Below are 17,551 nucleotides of genomic sequence, written 5' to 3'. Positions count from 1 at the left end.
CCTAATTATACATATTTCAATGCAGAGTGCTTCCCAGTATGTATCGCCACAAAAAACTCATCTCTCATTTAGTTTCCACACTATTATATGCTGTCAATATACATTCCTTCATCTGTATAGAAAAAGGCAGCATTTAGTCACAAATAACCACAAACATAAGCTTCTGATGTGTTAGGTTGCTCATTGTTTACTTCTGTCCATGCTACAGAAGGGGCTGTTAGTTGATTCCCAGATGTCCTGGATTAGACATATTCCACTTGAATCTACGTAAGAGCTCTGCTTATCCCTGGGCTCAGTTAAACCATATGAGCAAATCGCTTTGGAGACTTCTTACAAACTTTGTGGCCAGCTCTCATGGTTCACCTGACGCCCACTCAAAGGATTACAAGCCACATGGGATGAAAATGTGAGTGGGGAAAGGCCATATAAGCAGCCATGATAACCAGTTCCCTCCTGGCCAGCAGTTGAAACAAACAACGTAATTTATTCATGTTAGATTTGGTGTAACGAGTTGCTACGAGTATCAGGCCTGTTTCAAATCTTGCCTCAACTAGGCATGTACTAAGTGGTCTCCACAAGGCACTGTTCTACCAGCCTTAACATATACAGTAATAATAAATACTAGTCCACTTTTCACAGCTGCTGTTAAGGTTACTGAAGACCTTTCCACATGTGAAATATGTTGTGCAAAGGCTGCTTCATACCTTAAAGCTAATGTGTTCATAGCACCCTGATTAATGGAGACGTTAATCAGTCTTGCACAACTCTTCCCAAATAGCAGCAGCTCCTGGTGCAAATCCACTCCATGTTTACATATAAGCATCAAATATTTCTAAGTTACATTTACCCACAGCAAACACAGTTACCATATAAAAGCATATAGTAAAGCCTGGGGGTCAAGTGCAGCCCTCAATGCATCCCTTTCTGGCCCCCAGGACTCTCTTCCAGGCCACACACCCTCCTTGGATGTTTTTGAACTCTCATTCCCCTGAATGGAGGATAAAGAGAGATACACAAATGTGTGTAGAAACTAGCCTAGTGTAAGGTAAAGGTAAAGGGACCCCTGACCATTTGGTCGAGTCGTGACCGACTCTGGGGTTGCGGCGCTCATCTCGCGTTATTGGCCGAGGGAGCTGGCGTACAGCTTCCAGGTCATGTGGCCAGCATGACAAAGCCACTTCTGGCAAACCAGATCAGCACACGTTTACCTTCCTGCTTGGAGCAGTACCTATTTATCTACTTGCACTTTGACGTGCTTTCAAACTGCTAGGTTGGCAGGAGCTGGGACCAAGGAACGGAAGCTCACCCCATCGCGGGGATTCGAACCGCCGACCTTCTGATTGGCAAGCCCTAGGCTCTGTGGTTTAACCCACAGCGCCACCCATGTAGAAGGGTAGAAAAATACACTAACTACTCCACCCACTTTTGCCTCTGCCCCTACCCACCACTGGCTTGCGGGTCCTAGAAGATTGTAGCCAAATGGTATACAAATGTACAGCAAATAGCCTTGGCCAAAAAACTTACAAATACTGTAAGTGAAAGAAAATAATCAGACAAGAGAACTTGAATACAGTCTGGCATTGCTTCATTATGCATGTTAACGTATCAGTCTACTAAACGAGACTGCCATCAGCAGACAGAGACCTATGAAGAGACGCTATTAAAGTAACACTGATGCATCTTACTGTATACTGTATATCAGTGCACAAAGGACATGCTGAGATTGTTTTGTTCATATGTTTTTATTTAAAAAATGCCCAGAAGCAACTGCAGCCCTTGGGCTGAATAACTTTCCAAACTCTTGGTGTCTAGAAACCTATTATTTAACACATTTCTCAAGTGCTCAAACTAACACACATAATCTCACAAAATGCAAGGCAGGTTTATATTATTGTCCTCCTATTGCAAAAGGTGGGGGTGGGGCATGAAGGAAACCTTGATCATAAAGTATTATTATCAAAGCCACTTGCATGCACGGTGGAAGCATTGTTTTTATATTGTATTTTTTAATGCTCCGAACCACCCTGATATCTACGGGTAAGGGCAGTACACAAATCTAAAAAGCAATGATAAATAAGTAATAATAAATCAAACAGCAGAAGCAGCAAACCATGTGAAAGACAAAGTAATGATGGGAGATCCCAGAGCAAGAGGAAAGCACTCTAGAGATAAAAGCCTCTTTTTTCTTTTGCAAAGCCTCCCAACTGACTAAAACCCTGAAGATGCTCCACAGCCTAGAGCAGGACCAGGACAAACACGTGTTTGCGGACACAGGTACCGGGGTTACCTGTAGCTTGCCTGCAGAGCATGCACAACCCAGATCTACAGGTCACCGTAACGTGTGAATCAGCCCTGTGGGGTGTTTTGGAACGAAGAGCACGGGAGGCGATATGGGGGGAGTGGGGCGAAGCGGCCTCGGAAAGGCGGCTCCGGGGAGGCCCGATAACGAGCTAATAACGGGCAGCGGCTGCTCGCGAAGGGGGCGTGGAGCGGGGAGGGCGGCGCTGGCCGCAGCAGCGGGAACAACCGGGGGCCGCCGGCGCTTGCTTACCTTCGGTTCCGCCTAGGCCAGGTACGTGCCCGGAGGGCGGCTGCGCCTCATGAGGGGCCGGCAGAGGGCCAAGTGGGCCCCCAGCCTTCACGGGAGGCGGGGAGGCAGAGTGGGGGCGGAGCCGGGGCCCAGCGGGGAGCAGGGGGGAGGGGCCGGCGGGCTGAGGAACCGCGCCCCCTTCGGCGGGTGCGCCGACCTCCCTGAGGACTAGCGCCGCTCTGCGACTTCCCAGACGCGAAGACGCCGCTGCCTCTGAGGAATTTAATTTCTCTGGCTGCTGGGCTCCCCCCTCCTCTGTCTCTCTCCCTCTCCCTCAGCCTCTCCACTTCCTGCCAGAGGGGGCGCCAAAGAGGCGCTTTTCCGGGCCACGTGACCGCCCCTGCCTCCGACTCCGCCTCGCGCAGGTTTTGCGGTTGCCATGGGGACGAAAAATAGGGCCTAGAGGGGCCTAGCGAGCCCCGCCCTCGCCTATTTTAGCGGGCCGAGCCGGCCCTCCAGTACTTTGCCACCTGGGCAGGTGTGGCTCGTCTTAGCTCGGCCCGGAGAGTGGTAGATTCCGCCGCATCTAGCGGGGCACCGCGGACTCGAGGCCGATGCATTGCTTGCAGGGTTCGCTCCAAGCGCACGCAGGCAGGAATTCAGCCGGTGAAGCTCTAGTGGGAAAGTTGAATCTTTTTGCCTTTTCGCGGCGCTCGAAATAGTCCGTGATTTAAATAAATAATAATAAAAAAGACTTTGTAGGAGCTTGCTATGTCCATAGTCACACACCTATTTACTGTTTCTATTTACAGCATTTCTGTGCTGCTTAATTCTTCGCATTTCTAGGTGGTGCAGATAAAAATAATCTGTAGAAAATAAGACAATTTTTTTTTAACGCATCATAAAACCAAACACAACAAACGGAGGCTCTGCATTTTTCACCTGGGGCCCTGCTCCACACACTGCATCCGAGGGAGGTGTAGACTGAGGGTGGTGGCACAGAAAGAGACCTTTTCAGTGGTGGCTCCCCATTTATGGAATGCTGTTCCCAAGGGGAGGCATGCATGGTGCAATCACTATCTGGCTTTAGGCACCAGGTAAAAAACATTTCTATTTATGCAGGTGTTTGGATCTTAATTTTCCACTTATCTTTTTGTTGTTGATGGATGAGATGTAGTGCGAGTCACTTTCTCCAATTAATACTTTCCTATTTTGTGTTTGGGGTGGCCCTCTGTTTAGGTCAAATCAAATGCACTGCCATCTGCTGGAGGATTATGGTTTGAGTCCACTCTCCGCATCTAGCAGGAATGAATGAATTCTGGCTTATGTTGCAGAGTTCCTAGTAATGAAGTCTTAACTCATTTGGCTTCTCCTTTGCCTCCCTCTTTTCTCCCCCTCCACCAAAATCCCAGCTCTTGGGCCTTCAGGAAAAAATGATCAGGTCAAATTTCTCAATACTGTAGCCCAGTCCAATGCATGTTTACTCAGCGAAGTCCTGTGTTCAAGGAGGTAATGTGTATAGGATTGCAGTCTTACTCTTCTTGTGGGAGGGTTCACGTTACGCTAAATTTCTGCTTGTTGTGTACCCATTTCTATTCGTTTTTAGCTGCTCAGTGCTGCTGCAGTATCGTTTTAAATTTAATATTAATAGAATTTATATAGCCACCAATTTTATATTTCTGTAGCATTGTGGGCAGGGTGGCATATCTCAACAATTGCAGGCAGTTGTAAAAGGATATTATGAGGCATTTGTTGTTGCATATAAAAACTTGGCAAATAATGGTACAGGGGAGGCTATGGGTTGGGATTCAGATGCATTGACCCCAACCAATGTGTGGGAGGGAAGAAATTGGATACTTGCCAATGAATCAATAGGATCTTTTGGGGGGGAATCAAATATATCTTCTAAAAAATCATTGACTAAATACATTTTTCCTGCCTGCTATCGCCCTACTGAATTCAATGAGACTATTGTAGGATTGCAGTATTATAAGCTCTTTCTTCGTCCTTATGGAAAGGCATGTGGGTGTTATATGTTAATCTAAGATTCTGCAAATTAATAGTCTCTAAGGTTCCATAAGTAATTTTTATTCTTTTCCTTTTTTGCAACATATAGAAATGAGAGACTCTATTTCAAGTTGAAGGAGAGAGGGTAAACTATTATGGTGGTTTGCTTTTATTATGTGTGTTTTCATCTATCTGACAGTGCAATCCTACATACGGGTCTATTCAGAAGTGGGTGCTTATAGGTAGGTGCTTATAGTATAACAGATTAAGTTACCTCTCATTCATACTGTTGACAAAAAAATTAAAAAGCATTTCTACAACTTCAGTGCTTAGATGACTACTGCTTCAAGGGAAGAGGATGGTGAGGAAACAGGTCTTCCTTGGCCCCAATGCAGTCACCAGCTGTCACTCAATCTATAACCTCTCCCCCACCCCTTTTTGGAACACCCTTTTTGGCCGTCACCATAGACCATGTTTCTGTCCTCAAAATAGCTTCACTGCCACAGTGAAGCATCTCTGGTGGTGGACCTGCGTGGAGAGGGAGATAGAGAATCCAACAGCTCCTCAAACACCCTTTCCAGGAGCTGAAGATTGTTCTCTCATAAGATCTAGATTTGGTTCCAATATTTTAACTCCTGTCCTGTTCTCTCGCACAATTACCATAGCAAAAAAAAAAGGCTGGTTTGTGTACATAAAAATGTCTTTATTTACATCCATGAATAAGCATGCTACTCTGCTACATTGAAAGGAATTAATGCTTAGCAAATAAATTTCACAGTTGCCAAGATTCTGGACTTCCTTCTCTGGATCTGCAGTAATGAAATACTGAAGAACACTTTGGAAGAAAAGAAGAATTGATCTTCTTGAAACTACAGGTAAGCAAAATCAATTATTAAATAGTAATACCATAGCAGGCAACTGATCAAATATTGTTAAATACTAAATATATTTACATATCACTTATCCTCATAATGAATTGATTGCATATCGACACAGTGCTTGTGGGGTATAGTGACCGCATCATAGTTTCCAAGTCCATTCTGTGCCAGTGCGTGTCTGCTGAAAACATGTGTGGCAAGATGCTTAACAGGTTCTGTGCTGCTCAGTATGAGGCATTATGGTTCATATGTTATCTTTTGTTCCAAATGACGTCAGTCCTTTCTGTAGATGCCACAATTTAAGCTGGGTCTAAGGTTTTGAACTCCAAACTGATGAAGTTGCTAAGTGGTTCAGCTGAAGCCTCTCGAGCTCTAAGTGCCACCTCTGTAAGATGTTCATTTGTCTAGCTGTCCCCAGTAAGAGCAACAATCAATAGGGTCTTGTGGCTTGGCGAGTCTATCTCTGGCTTCTCCCAACAAAGAACAGAGCACAGCCGCAGTGCGCACATGACGGGAGCCTCAGAATGTCTTCCTCATTTTCTCAGGATGCAGATGTTCATGACAGCAGAGAAGGGAAAGCTGGGACATGGAGTTGAATATTTCAAGACTATTCTTCCTAGAATGTTGCTGACCTGCCGGTTTCCCTCCCCATTGCATTTCAAAGTCCAAGGATTCGGAAGGCATCTCGCAAGTCATCAACCTCATAAAGTGGCTGTGAAAGAAAGAAGAGAATGGTCAGGTTTGCAGGAGGCACAAGAAGGAGGACAACAAAAGGTTAGAGGTAAAGCTTAAGACAGGGGTCCCCAGACTTACCGAGCGGCGGGCCGGTGCCCGCCGCGCCGACCGCGCGGTGGGCCGGACGGTAGGGGAGTGCGCGCGCAGCGGGCCGGAGGGCGGGGGAGTGCGCGCCCGTGCGCATGCGCACACGCACACGGGCGGGAAAAAAATCGCCGAAAATCGCTTGTGCGCATGCGTATGGGCCTCCCCCGACCCGGAAGTGCACCAGAAATGACCTCTTCCGGGTCGGGAGAGGCCCGTACGCATGCGCACAAAGGATTTTCGGCGATTTTTTGCCGATTTTTTAGATCGTCGCTGCGCCGCGCGCCGCGAGAGCGGGCGGCGGCGGCGGGGGTCGTCGCGGGCCGGATTGGAAGGCCGATTGGGCCGCATCCGGCCCGGGGGCCGTAGTTTGGGGACCCCTGGCTTAAGAGAACTGAAGAAAAGATCGGGGCAGAAAAAGATGGAGGCTAGTGATCCTGAAAAATCAAGTTAAAGGAAGCAGAGAATGGCAGGTGAGAAAAAACAAAGGAAGGAGGGGGAAGAGGTACAAGAAAAGGGCTAGAAAACCTTGCTCCAGGGTGGAAGGAAATACTTCTCACCAAAAGGATACGGCGGAGCCTCCTGGTTAGACGCACAGAATTTTCATGAAGCCCTTCCCAAGCTTTGAAGGTCTTCTTGCGGTTCTCTACAAAGGTGTTCCAGCAGTAAAAGTAATCTGACAAAAGAGAGACGTGGTGTTCACCTTCCATTGCTCGACTTCCCCTCCAGATCTTTCGCCACCTCCTAAACCCATCCCTCCACCCGGCTTCACCTTTGAAGGTCATGATGGCAATCTGAGCTCCTGCCCGGTGGAGGCGACGCAGCCCCTCGGGTTCGGCATTCCGTTCCTCACAGAAGTACAGGCGGGCAGCAAAGATGCGCAGAGTTAGGTTAGGGTAGGCGTACAAGAAGTCGGCCACGTGCCGGGCGCAGTCATAGCACGGACTCCATGAGGTGAACCAGGTGATCCGATAGCAGTGCCTCGGGTCCAGGTCCCAGGTGGCGATGTAACGCAGGAAGAGAACTTCAACATGGCAACCTGACTGAAGTAGCAACACAGAAGGATGTTGGGGGGTGGGGGTGGAGCAGGACCAAGATAATACCGATAAACAATGAATGGCCAAACAAAGCATTTGTGCCGAGGCACAAGAAGTGAAGGTGTGAGAGAACATAAGACAAGTCTGAAGGTTCCCTGTTTCCAGGACTGAGTTGGTTAGTCTACAAGTAAATGCTTGGACTAGTTTGTACAATTAGCAGAATCCAACGTTTTCCCTCAAGGATACCAATTTGCCTGTGTATTTGAGTGATACCTTCCAGAAACCCTGCCCAGAAACTCAAAAGTACACAAGTAAAAAGCACACCAAAGAGAAGATTAGATGAGCTTTATGCCTATAGTGGTACCTCGGTTTTCGAGCGTAATGCATTCCGGAAGACCATTTGAGTTCTGAAGCATTCAAAAACCGAGGCGCAGACAGTCACGAAAACAAATTGGTTGCAAGAGAGCTCCTGAGATTTTAGCTGAACACAGATTGATTGCATGCGGAAGCCACTTGGCATGTTCGACTTCCGAGGCGTGTTCGAAAACCGAAGCATTTACTTCTGGGTTTACAGCATTCGAAAACCAAAATGTTTGTCAACAGAGACATTCGAACACCAAGGTACCACTGTATAATAATAATAATAAATAAATAATGTATTTATTTATACCCCGCCCATCTGGCTGGGTTTCTGCCACTCTGGGCGGCTCCCAACATCATCATCATCATCATAAAGCGATAAAGTATCAAACATTAAAACTTCCCTAAACAGGGTTGCCTTGTCAGACGTTCTGTATGTGTGTAAAATGAACACATGGGGAGCCAGTGGGGATCAGTACGCGAGCTCCACCACCACCCTGTTTGTTCTCCAGCCTCAAGTCTTTATTTTACATGCAGACACCTCTAAAGGACCCAGATTACAATGTGAAGGGAGGGTGGTTGTGGGGAGCATGCAAGCAAGCCGCTCTCTAGTGTCTCTCTGTCTCAAAGTGCATAGCAATAATAATAATAAATAATAATAATAATAATAATAATAATAATAATAATAATAATAAATAATTTATTATATATACCCCGCCCATCTGGCTGGGTTTCCCCAGCCACTCTGGGCGGCTTCCAACAGAAAAATGAAATAAAATAATATATTAAACATTAAAAGCCACCCTAAACAGGGCTGCCTTCAGATGTCTTCTAAAAGTCTGGTAGTTGTTTTCCTCTTTGACATCTGTTGGGAGGGCGTTCCACAGGGCGGGCGCCACCACCGAGAAGGCCCTCTGCCTGGTTCCCTGCAACTTGGCTTCTCGCAACGAGGGAACTGCCAGAAGGCCCTCGGTGCTGGACCTCAGTGTCCGGGCAGAACGATGGAGGTGGAGACGCTCCTTCAGGTATACTGGACCGAGGCCATTTAGGGCTTTAAAGGTCAGCACAAACACTTTGAACTGTGCTCGGAAATGTACTGGGAGCCAATGTAGATCTTTCAAGACCGGTGTTATGTGGTCTCGGCGGCCGCTCCCAGTTACCAGTCTAGCTGCCGCATTCTGGATTAGTTGTAGTTTCCAGGTCGCCTTCAAAGGTAATAATAGCTAATAATAATAATAATAATAATAATATATAAATATATTATTATATAATATATAATATATTATAATATAATATAATATATTAATATTTATAATATAATTAATACATTAATAAAATATTATTTATACCCTGCCCATCTGGCTGGGTTTCCCCAGCTACTCTGGGCGGCTTCCAACAGAAAAATGAAATAAAATAATCTATTAAACATTAAAAGCCACCCTAAACAGGGCTGCCTTCAGATGTCTTCTAAAAATCTGGTAGCTGTTTTTCTCTTTGACATCTGATGGGAGGGCGTTCCACAGGGCGGGCGCCACCACCGAGAAGGCCCTCTGCCTGGTTCCCTGCAACTTGGCTTCTCGCAACAAGGGAACCACCAGAAGGCCCTCGGTACTGGATCTCAGTGTCCGCGCAGAACGATGGGGGTGGTAAAGTTTTGCCATTTGGTTCTGCTGTTTGTATTATCTGGCCATTAGATTAAGATGTTTAGAAGGTATAGGGGTGATTGGAGGGGAAATGGAAGAATGGGGAGTGGAGGTGCTTGCTCTTAGGCGGGGGCAAATCCATATGTTGGTTCAAATAGAATGCTGTATGGATTTCTGAGGGTCTTAGCCAGGCAGCCCCACACTGCGGCCCTCCAGATGTTTTGGCCTACAACTCCCATGATCCCTAGCTAACAGGACCAGTGGTCGGGGAAGATGGGAATTGTAGTCCAAAACATCTGGAGGGCCAAAGTCTGGGGATTAGCTATAGACCTTGTATTCTATTAGTGGTGCCATTGCTGTTTCCGTGTCATCAGTTCCTATGTCACTCTAGTCATGTTGGAACTGAGATGCCACAACATGGTTACTGCTAATTCCGCACCCACTCCTCTTGAAGGCTGGGCAACATTGGCATAGGAAGCAATCATATTGTCAGGCCATTCAATGTGATCTCTCAAAATCCAGCAGTACTGAACCAGTGTGGGAATATGCAGAAATGGCAATTGCACTGCTGGGTGAAATGATTCTAACCTGAGAGTGAAATGGATTGCTAAAATTATGGATAAGGTGCTGAGCATTCCAGTGCTCATTAGTGCAGAAGGATGTATTTATGGATATGAGCTTCACTCATCTTTTTGTACCTTATTGCGCAGATATCCAAAGTCCAGGGAGCAGGATGTTGCACTGTTCCGCCGTTTGACCACATAGCAAAGGTACGTTTCGTGACGGCCTTTGGCCCAGCGCAAGTTCTTGAAGTTGTAGAGGAATTTCTTTTGTTTCAGAAGGACACTGCGGAGGGAAACAGACATTGAAGTCGTGTGTATTCAAGTATGAATGGGGACAGCTGTGATCTGAACAGAGAGCAACTTTAGTGGAGTCCATTGGTTCAGGGAAAAATATATAGAAATGAGAATTCCTGGATGCCAGGATTCAAGTTTGGGGCAAGTTCTCTTTGGTGAGAGAACCCCAGCAGAGATTTAAAGTCACAAAATTTGCAGCAATCTAAAGCGTGGTAATATAGGCTGTAAAACCTTAATGTGTGCCCTTTAAAAAGTTCCTTCCAAGGTTTTCCAGTTCTCCCAGCACAGGAAAAAGACCACACATTTGGCAAGTTACAAATGGTTTACATACAAACTCTTCAAAGGTCAGGTTCATGTGCTTTGGAAAAGTTGAACAGGCAGTAAACCCGAGCTCAGTTACAAAGTGGTAAAAATTTCTAGATTATTATAGGAACTCAAGTGTGGCTCGTGAAACCCATGCTGAAACCTCTTTGCATGCTGAGCTTCTCGGGTAGACTAAGGGTGAACAAAGGCTATTATCACCATCATTCCCCACTAAGTTTAAGAATAAGAATACATAAAATGCCATGATGTCTGCCACAGGCTCCTTTCTATATAATGTCTGTAAAGCAGGGTGGGAGCAAGTGTGCAAAGTACAGAGCAGGAGTGTGAAAAACTCTGTTCACCAAAGCGAAACATTCACTCCCCCAAAGGCAATGCAAAACAGAAGCGAATGGGTTAAAAATAATCCCAGCGCACCATCACCTCCTTTCTCTGCACTCTCAGTATGGGCTCAGCCAGCTACTTTAGTTTCCACGCATGGATGATCTGAGGGTGGACTGAAACACAGGCTTTATCAGTTCAAGCACTCACACAAGCCCAATATAATGACCCGATGCCAACAGAAAGGCTGGGTCCTATCTCACCTTCAAAGCAAACTAGTTTTTACTGTAGCATGGCAAGCTCCCTGGGCTATATTGACAACTTCATAAGCCCATGAAGTTTATAGGTGCTTTCAGATGGTTTCAGTTCTATGGGTGAGAGTCAATGTCATACTAAGGCGAATGTTCCGAAGACCTCCCCTCTTCCTGTGTCCCCAAGCCCGTGCATTGTTCTGAGGGGTTTCCCAATACTCCGGAGGTGTTGGGGGGGGGCAGTTGTGAGTGAAGCCCTGTTGCACTAGCAGAAGTGTTGGCTTCCACTACTGGAACTGGGTAAGGTAAGGTAAAAGGTAAAGGACCCCTAGACGGTTACGTCCAGTCAAAGGCGACTATGGGGTGCGGCACTCATCTCGCTTCAGGCTGAGGGAGCCGGTGCTTGAACGCAGACAGCTTTCGGGGTCATGTGGCCAGCATGACTAAACCACTTCTGGTGCAGCAGGACACCATGACGAGTACCAGAGCGCACGGAAATGCCGTTTACCTTCCCGCCGGAGCGGTACCTATTGATCTACTTGCACTGGCGTGCTTTTGAACTGCTAGGTTGGCAGAAGCTGGGACAGAACAAGGGGAGCTCACCCCGTCACGTAGATTCGAACCACCAACCTTCCAATTGGCACACCTGAAAGGCTCAGTGGTTTAGACCACAGCGCCACCCGTGTCCACATTGGAACCAGGTAGTTGAATCTGGCCTTATATTCCCAGGGCTACAGTGGGAAGATGCATATATGGAGTGACATGTTTGGGCCATAGGAAACAGCACCTGTGCTAATTTATATCCATTATTTGCTGCAGTTGTAATTTCCAGCAGATTATAGGTCAGGAGTGGGTAACCTTTATTTTCTCTCATGGGCCACATTTTATTGGGAATAATCTGCCAGCCCATGGTGGATGGGGCTCAAATCAAAAGTTGGAGGGACTTTGAAATATTTCAGGGTTGCTTACCTCCCCCCCCCCCCACTCCTCTTTGCTCTGTCCATTTCAGCTTCCCCTGCCCCATTTCCCCCCATCCATTTACACAGCTTAGAACCATTCACTTGCAGAAGGCTCCTCTTTGCATCCCTCCATCCATCTCAGCTCTGTCCATTTCCAGGGGTCATCCAGACTTCCATTGGTGCCATCACTTTCCTCCTCAAGCCTCTGCTCCAGGCTAAAGCAGGCTAGAGTGCTCTGACATAACAGCTAGTTTGCCATGAGAAACTCATTCACTGATTAAACGTCCCTGTGGAACCAAAGCAGCTTCCCATAGAGGAGACCTCTATGTACTTTAATTCTGGCCTAGCCTTCTTCCAAACAACCTTCATTAGATTCAGGCACATCAAGCTTGCTACATCAAGTGTGATTGAATCATCTAGTCACTTCTGATGCAAAGAATAAAATATCTACCCTAAGAAGGGGCTTCCTGTTATGTTTCTGTATGAGTCACTGTTCTGGGCTTGTTTCTTTGCACCAGAAGGCATGCGCAGAATATTTGCTCATGCAGAAACACAGGGGGGTGGATTCCTATGACGGACTCCTCTTCTGAGTAATTCTTACTTGTAAACACTCTAAGGGTGCATAAGAATGTGCAACATTTGAATAGTGGTCCCCACTGTCAAAGCACACACCTTCTCCCCTCCCCCAATAGCTATCAAGTTTTCCATTTTCTCGCGAGGAAGCCTATCCAGCATAAGGGAATTTCCCTTTTAAAAAGGGAGAACTTGACAGCTATGCCCCCCCAACATACAAATTTCCCTTCAAGATGGAATTTCTGTGTATTTGCAACAGAGATTGGCTGTGCATCGCACAGATAAGCTGCAATTTGTATGATCAAATGAACCAACCTCCATTCCCCTTCCCTAGGCAGATTTCCAACATTTTAAAGCATTGGCAAGTGTACATTTAATTGAATAAATGTGCATAAAAACTTTACAAATGAAAATGGCTGAGAGTCCCCCTGAAGCATGGGGTGGGGGAAGAGATGGAAAGCTGATAGCTGAACATGTGGCAATCACATTGTGCACAGCAGAGAGGAAAAGCAGGCTCCCACTTAAGAATAAGAAAAATTGCTGAGCGCAGTTTCTTTTTTAAATACTGTACATGCACACCCATTGCATTTGTTGACCCATTATATATGTGCACATCCTAAAAACAATTTGGATCTCTCAGTCTGGTAGTATGCAGAAGAACTTGGACTGCTTCCAAGTCCTAGTGCCCCATTGAAAAAATCTGGTCCCAGAATAAGAAATAGCTATGTGTGAAAAGCCAATCCTGGTGTAGCGGTTCAAAAGCAGATTGCATGTTAAAATGGTTAAAGGGGCTTTGAGAGGCAGGCAAGAGTTCCTTGCATCTATAATCCTGTCTTATCAGCACCGGCCTTTCTTGCATCATGGCAACCCTGTGAAGTAGGTTAGGGTGAAGAAATAATGAATTGCCCAAGTGCACCCTGTGAGTCTCACTGCCAAGAAAAGATTTGAACATGGGCTTCAATTCCCAAGCAGTGCTCTTCCCACTGCACCCCACTGCCTCAACAGAAGTAGATTGCAACCTCTGATTTCCAGAACAGAAACCGGGGACTTGTGGCAGCCCAAGGTTAATAAGCACTTTCACACCCGTCTGAATCCAAGGGGCAAGACTTAAGCACATGTGTATTAGTTGCTATAATAAATGGGGGCTTGAAAGGGCTTATATTTGGCTGTCATGTCCCCCAAAGTTTCCACTCTTCTGGAAATGGGAGTTCACAAACTACAGTACTCCAAAGTGGGGTAGGGAAAAGCATGCCATGAGACATTTTTTTCCAGATGAATCTCATAAAGTCTTCTAATTCTTTAATGAATTATTAGCTTTCCCATTTGCCCAGATTAACCCAGGGAAATTTTCAACCCTTTGCTGGGGTAATCCTGAGGTAAGGGTGAGAGGGAGCTGAGAAACTAGAGGCAGATCGCAGGGTGAGGTGAAAACTCAAATAGTATCTTGCACCATTTTCAGCGGCAGGCGGCACAAAATGAGAGACTCTTTGTGGTTGCTGTGGACATACTCCTAAAGTAGCTAACTCACATCTAATTTAAAGAAATGAAACAGAGGAGGAGGAGGTACTCAGTACAAGTTAATATAAGTTATGCTACAATACAACTCGATACACGTTATGATCCTCCATAACCAAGGAGGAGTGTTTTACGAATAATATAAATATGACATATTCTGAGATTCTTAATTGTGCATCTAAGGACAAGTGCACACTCACAAGGTGGACTGGAAGACCTATAATTTAAGACCAATCAGGTCTTAATTTTGAATTCGTTAAAAAAATCATTTTTCTTTTTAAATGATATATTATGTTTTTAATTTTTATCAGCTGAAAAGGAGCTCCATTGTGAGACAAAAAACAAGACAAAGATAATATGATAAATAGACAAATAGATATGAGTCATTTACATCTGGAAACTGCAATTAGATGCATTCATCTATAGAAAGCTGCTTTCTTGATTATCCCAAAATAAAAGATGCATTTGTTGATTATAATGCTTTCTTTTTGCTAATGCGAATGAGTGCAGATTCAGAAAATTTGTAATTAGATTCATTCATCTATAGGCTAGACAGGTGTTCTGTTAGCACCCATGCATGCAAAGTATTGGAAATCTTTATTGGAGAAACACTTCTTGATGCGGGAAAACATAAGCTTTTGAGTTACACAGAAATCTCACTCCACTTGTCTAATTATTTTAATTGCCCCAAAAGGCATTGTAACCAAAGCCTAAGCATGTGAAACTGTATATAATCGTTCTCTGTTAAACTCATTGCCCTCCCCTCTGTTGCACCCAGCATCGTTGATTGTAAGCTCCTTGGGGCAGGTGCCTGTTTCTTCTGATTATGTTATTATATAAACTACCATGGACATGAAAGTCAAGAAGAAGAAATAATAATGATATCCCTTATTTTCAAGAGTGTATGGAACAAACTGAATTAAAGGGGGGGCAGAATGTATAAGTAAACCATGTGCAGAGAGAGAGAGAGAAAGAACAAAAAAATTACTGGGGACATGGTAGAAAACAATGATAAAACGTGTGTGAGCAAGAGAGAGAGAAAGAGTCAACAGCATCAGAATATTGGTTAGTGAGAGATATGGGAAGAAGCCATCTGGAGAGCTGAGTCAGATGGGGAAAAGAGAATAAAACACAGAATAAGTTCATACTCGGTGAATTCAGTGATGTAGCAATTCACTGGGGCAAATGTTGCCCATTTACCTGTCCATGGCTGCGCTGGGCTGATGTGGGAAGTCGCTTTGAGTCACCAAGCTGCTACGCCGGGTGTCTGAATAGCCTTATGACTGTGGTACAGAAATGAGAAGTGTCGTTGGGGTGGGTGTTCCCAACCCCCTCGACTCCCCTTAGGAGTCATTTTGTCTGGGGTGGAGTTACACAGTTCGCTGGAGTTGTGGGCCCCCATTCTAAAAAAATATGCTTGGTTCTGATTGGCTCCAGTTTCTTCAGCCTCCTCCCTCCTTAGAAATATATTTGTCAATTATAACATTAAAATGTAGGTAGGTAAGAAAAATAATTACTGGTTCCAGCAAATAATAAAAAAATTGGTGCGCCTAAGTTTTACTTTCAGTTGCCCCAAGGCTAGTCTTGTGCCTCAGTTGGTTTATTTTCCTTTTTTGTACTTTAAATTTCCTTGGAGACCCCACCCCCCCAAAAAAAAATACATTATGAAAACTTGTATTCCCACACATACACCGCAACCAATAACAGTATACATCTGTAAAGCATGTAATGGATGCTTTAGTTGTGATTCCTGTGTTGTAGGGGGTTGGACTGGATGACCCTTGGGGTCCCTTCCAAGTCTACAATTCTATGATTCTATGTTCCTATTGAGTGATCCACAAATTAGTATCGCCCCTTGGAACTGGCCTTTGGTTTTCTGGAGAATGTGCAAAGGAAACAAGGCACCACCATTTTCCCGCTTCGTTCCTCTTGCCAATCTCAAATTGTGAGTCAATTTTCCCATAATGCTCTCTTGTGCCCAAGCATTCAAATTCCTCCGTTGGTTTTCTAGCAAAGGGGCTGTGTGGTGTAGTGGTTAAGAGCGGTGGACTCGTAATCTGGTGAACAGGTTCGCTTCCCCGCTCCTCCACATTCAGCGGCTGGGTGACCTTGGGCTAGTCACACTTCTCTGAAGTCTCTCAGCCTCACTCACCTCACAGAGTGTTTGTTGTGGGGGAGGAAGGGAAAGGAGAATGTTAGCTGCTTTGAGACTCCTTCAGGTAGTGATAAAGCAGGATATCAAATCCAAACGCCGCTGCCTCCTCTTCTTCTTCAATGAATGCTATGCAGGCTGGACTTAATGGGTCCAGGGGTCCTTTACCTTTACCTTTTTTCTCTTTCTCTCCTTGGGACTCCACCGCTGTGCTCCTCAGCTTCCTAAGGAACAGCCAGGGGTGTAGCATGGGTTACCAGTGCTTGGGGCAGGGCAAGTGTTGTGCCCCCCCCCTGACTGGGCAGCAGTCAGTTCCTTCACCAGCCAGCATCTAATCAAGGGAGTCTCGTCTTGCAAACTAGCCCCAACCTGGGAGCAGAGAGAAGGCATAGAAAAGAGAGGCCAGCCGGCGGTGGGGTATGTGGGTGTGGCACACGCAGGAATCCTTTTGCCGGCCATGGGGAGAAGGAAGAAGCGTCCCTGCCCCAAAGTGCTCGGGCCTCGTTGCACCTCTTCAGAATTTTGTGCCCGGGGCTACGGCTCCTCTGCTGCACCCATGCTACGGCACTGGGAACAGCTGGGATTGGTCCAAAGGAGGCTGGACTGCAGCAGGAGAAACTTGCTGCTTGCTTACTATCACTGTGCCATTGAGAGCGTGCTTATGTATGGCTTATGTTTGTGGTATGGAAGCTGCACTTGTCGGGATAGGACAGTGTTGAGCAGAATTATCAAAACAGCTGAGAGTATCATTGGTTGTTCTCTCTCTACCTTAGAACATATTTATACCATCAGGTGCCACAGAAAGGCACTAGCCACATCAAGAGATTCATCGCATCCTGGTCATCGTTTCTTTGAGCTCCTGCCATCGGGACGGAGATATAGAACAATGAAGGCGAGAACGAGCCGTCTCAAGAAGAGTTTCTTTCCTCGAGCAATTTTGGCCTTAAATGGAAATTCTGGACTTCGAAGTCATTTTATTTTCATTTGTTTGCTGTTCTGTATTGTATTGTGCTCATTAGTATTTTAATTCATGTCGAGTGTTTTAATTGAGTTGATACAGCAATCGAGAAATTTCGTTGTTCCCGCAAGGGGACAATGACAATAAAGATCTATTCTATCTTTAACTGGAGCCCTACCTCTTCTTCCCAAAGCTCAACTGATCAGTGGGGAGGGTACTTGGTGGTCAGGATGAGTCAGCCGGCCAGCAGTAGCTGGGATGGTGGCAGGGGTAAGGGAGGGGGCTCAGATGGCACACTTCTGAACTGGAGCTAGACAGCAAGGCTATGTGTCATGCAGACTATGCACACTCAGCAGAGGATTGAATAGTG

At 45.8% G+C, this 17,551-nt stretch overlaps 2 protein-coding genes and 1 long non-coding RNA gene across 10 annotated transcripts in view; 1 reads left to right on the top strand and 2 right to left on the bottom strand.

The window, feature by feature from the left end:
* The window catches only part of PHC1 (polyhomeotic homolog 1), a 33,317-nt gene extending 30,435 nt beyond the window's left edge, over positions 1-2,882 (bottom strand). For 2 of the 4 annotated variants that reach the window (XM_035140632.3, XM_035140634.3), the window contains exon 1: positions 2,552-2,875. The gene's annotated coding sequence lies outside the window, so the exon portion shown is untranslated. Of the gene's footprint in view, positions 1-2,551 lie in introns of all 4 variants that reach the window. The other 2 variants (XM_035140629.3, XM_035140631.3) reach the window with 2 other exon arrangements.
* A 606-nt stretch (positions 2,883-3,488) lies between these two features.
* LOC118097953 (uncharacterized) lies at positions 3,489-17,347 on the top strand. Of its 2 annotated transcripts, XR_015947186.1 has the most exons (6): positions 3,515-3,627; positions 3,943-4,039; positions 4,737-4,779; positions 5,316-5,412; positions 9,985-10,044; positions 16,997-17,347. It is a non-coding gene; the product is annotated as an uncharacterized LOC118097953 (long non-coding RNA). The 2 variants fall into 2 exon arrangements; XR_015947185.1 differs by lacking the exon at positions 3,943-4,039 and having other exon boundaries at positions 3,489-3,627.
* AICDA (activation induced cytidine deaminase) lies at positions 5,227-15,381 on the bottom strand. Of its 4 annotated transcripts, XM_088658423.1 has the most exons (5): positions 15,272-15,381; positions 9,973-10,120; positions 7,007-7,277; positions 6,795-6,910; positions 5,227-6,127 (listed from the first exon to the last, which is right to left on the bottom strand). In XM_088658423.1, the coding sequence occupies exons 1-5, from the start codon at positions 15,277-15,279 to the stop codon at positions 6,074-6,076; spliced, it is 597 nt and encodes a 198-aa protein (XP_088514549.1). In that variant the 5' UTR covers positions 15,280-15,381; the 3' UTR covers positions 5,227-6,073. The 4 variants fall into 4 exon arrangements, with proteins under 4 accessions (XP_088514549.1, XP_034997163.1, XP_088514547.1 ...); XM_035141272.3 differs by lacking the exon at positions 15,272-15,381 and having other exon boundaries at positions 9,973-12,747; XM_088658421.1 differs by having other exon boundaries at positions 5,934-6,127; positions 6,795-7,277.
* Positions 17,348-17,551: the final 204 nt, after the last annotated feature.

This window comes from Zootoca vivipara, chromosome 15, assembly GCF_965207765.1.
Source record: "Zootoca vivipara chromosome 15, rZooViv2.hap1.1, whole genome shotgun sequence".
Classification (NCBI taxonomy): Eukaryota; Metazoa; Chordata; class Lepidosauria; order Squamata; family Lacertidae; genus Zootoca; species Zootoca vivipara.
The sequence above is the reverse complement of the archived record's forward strand: the minus strand, read 5'-3'. Positions and strand labels throughout refer to the sequence as shown.

Coding starts and splice junctions, on each gene's coding strand:
- AICDA (XM_088658420.1), bottom strand. CDS start 10,140: ATGTCTGTTTCCCTCCGCAGTGTCCTTCTGAAACAAAAGAAATTCCTC. Junction 7,278..9,972: donor TTGGATATCTGCGCAATAAG/GTACAAAAAGAT, acceptor TTGCTACTTCAG/TCAGGTTGCCATGTTGAAGT. Junction 6,128..6,794: donor GGCTCCGCCGTATCCTTTTG/GTGAGAAGTATT, acceptor TTTCTTTCACAG/CCACTTTATGAGGTTGATGA.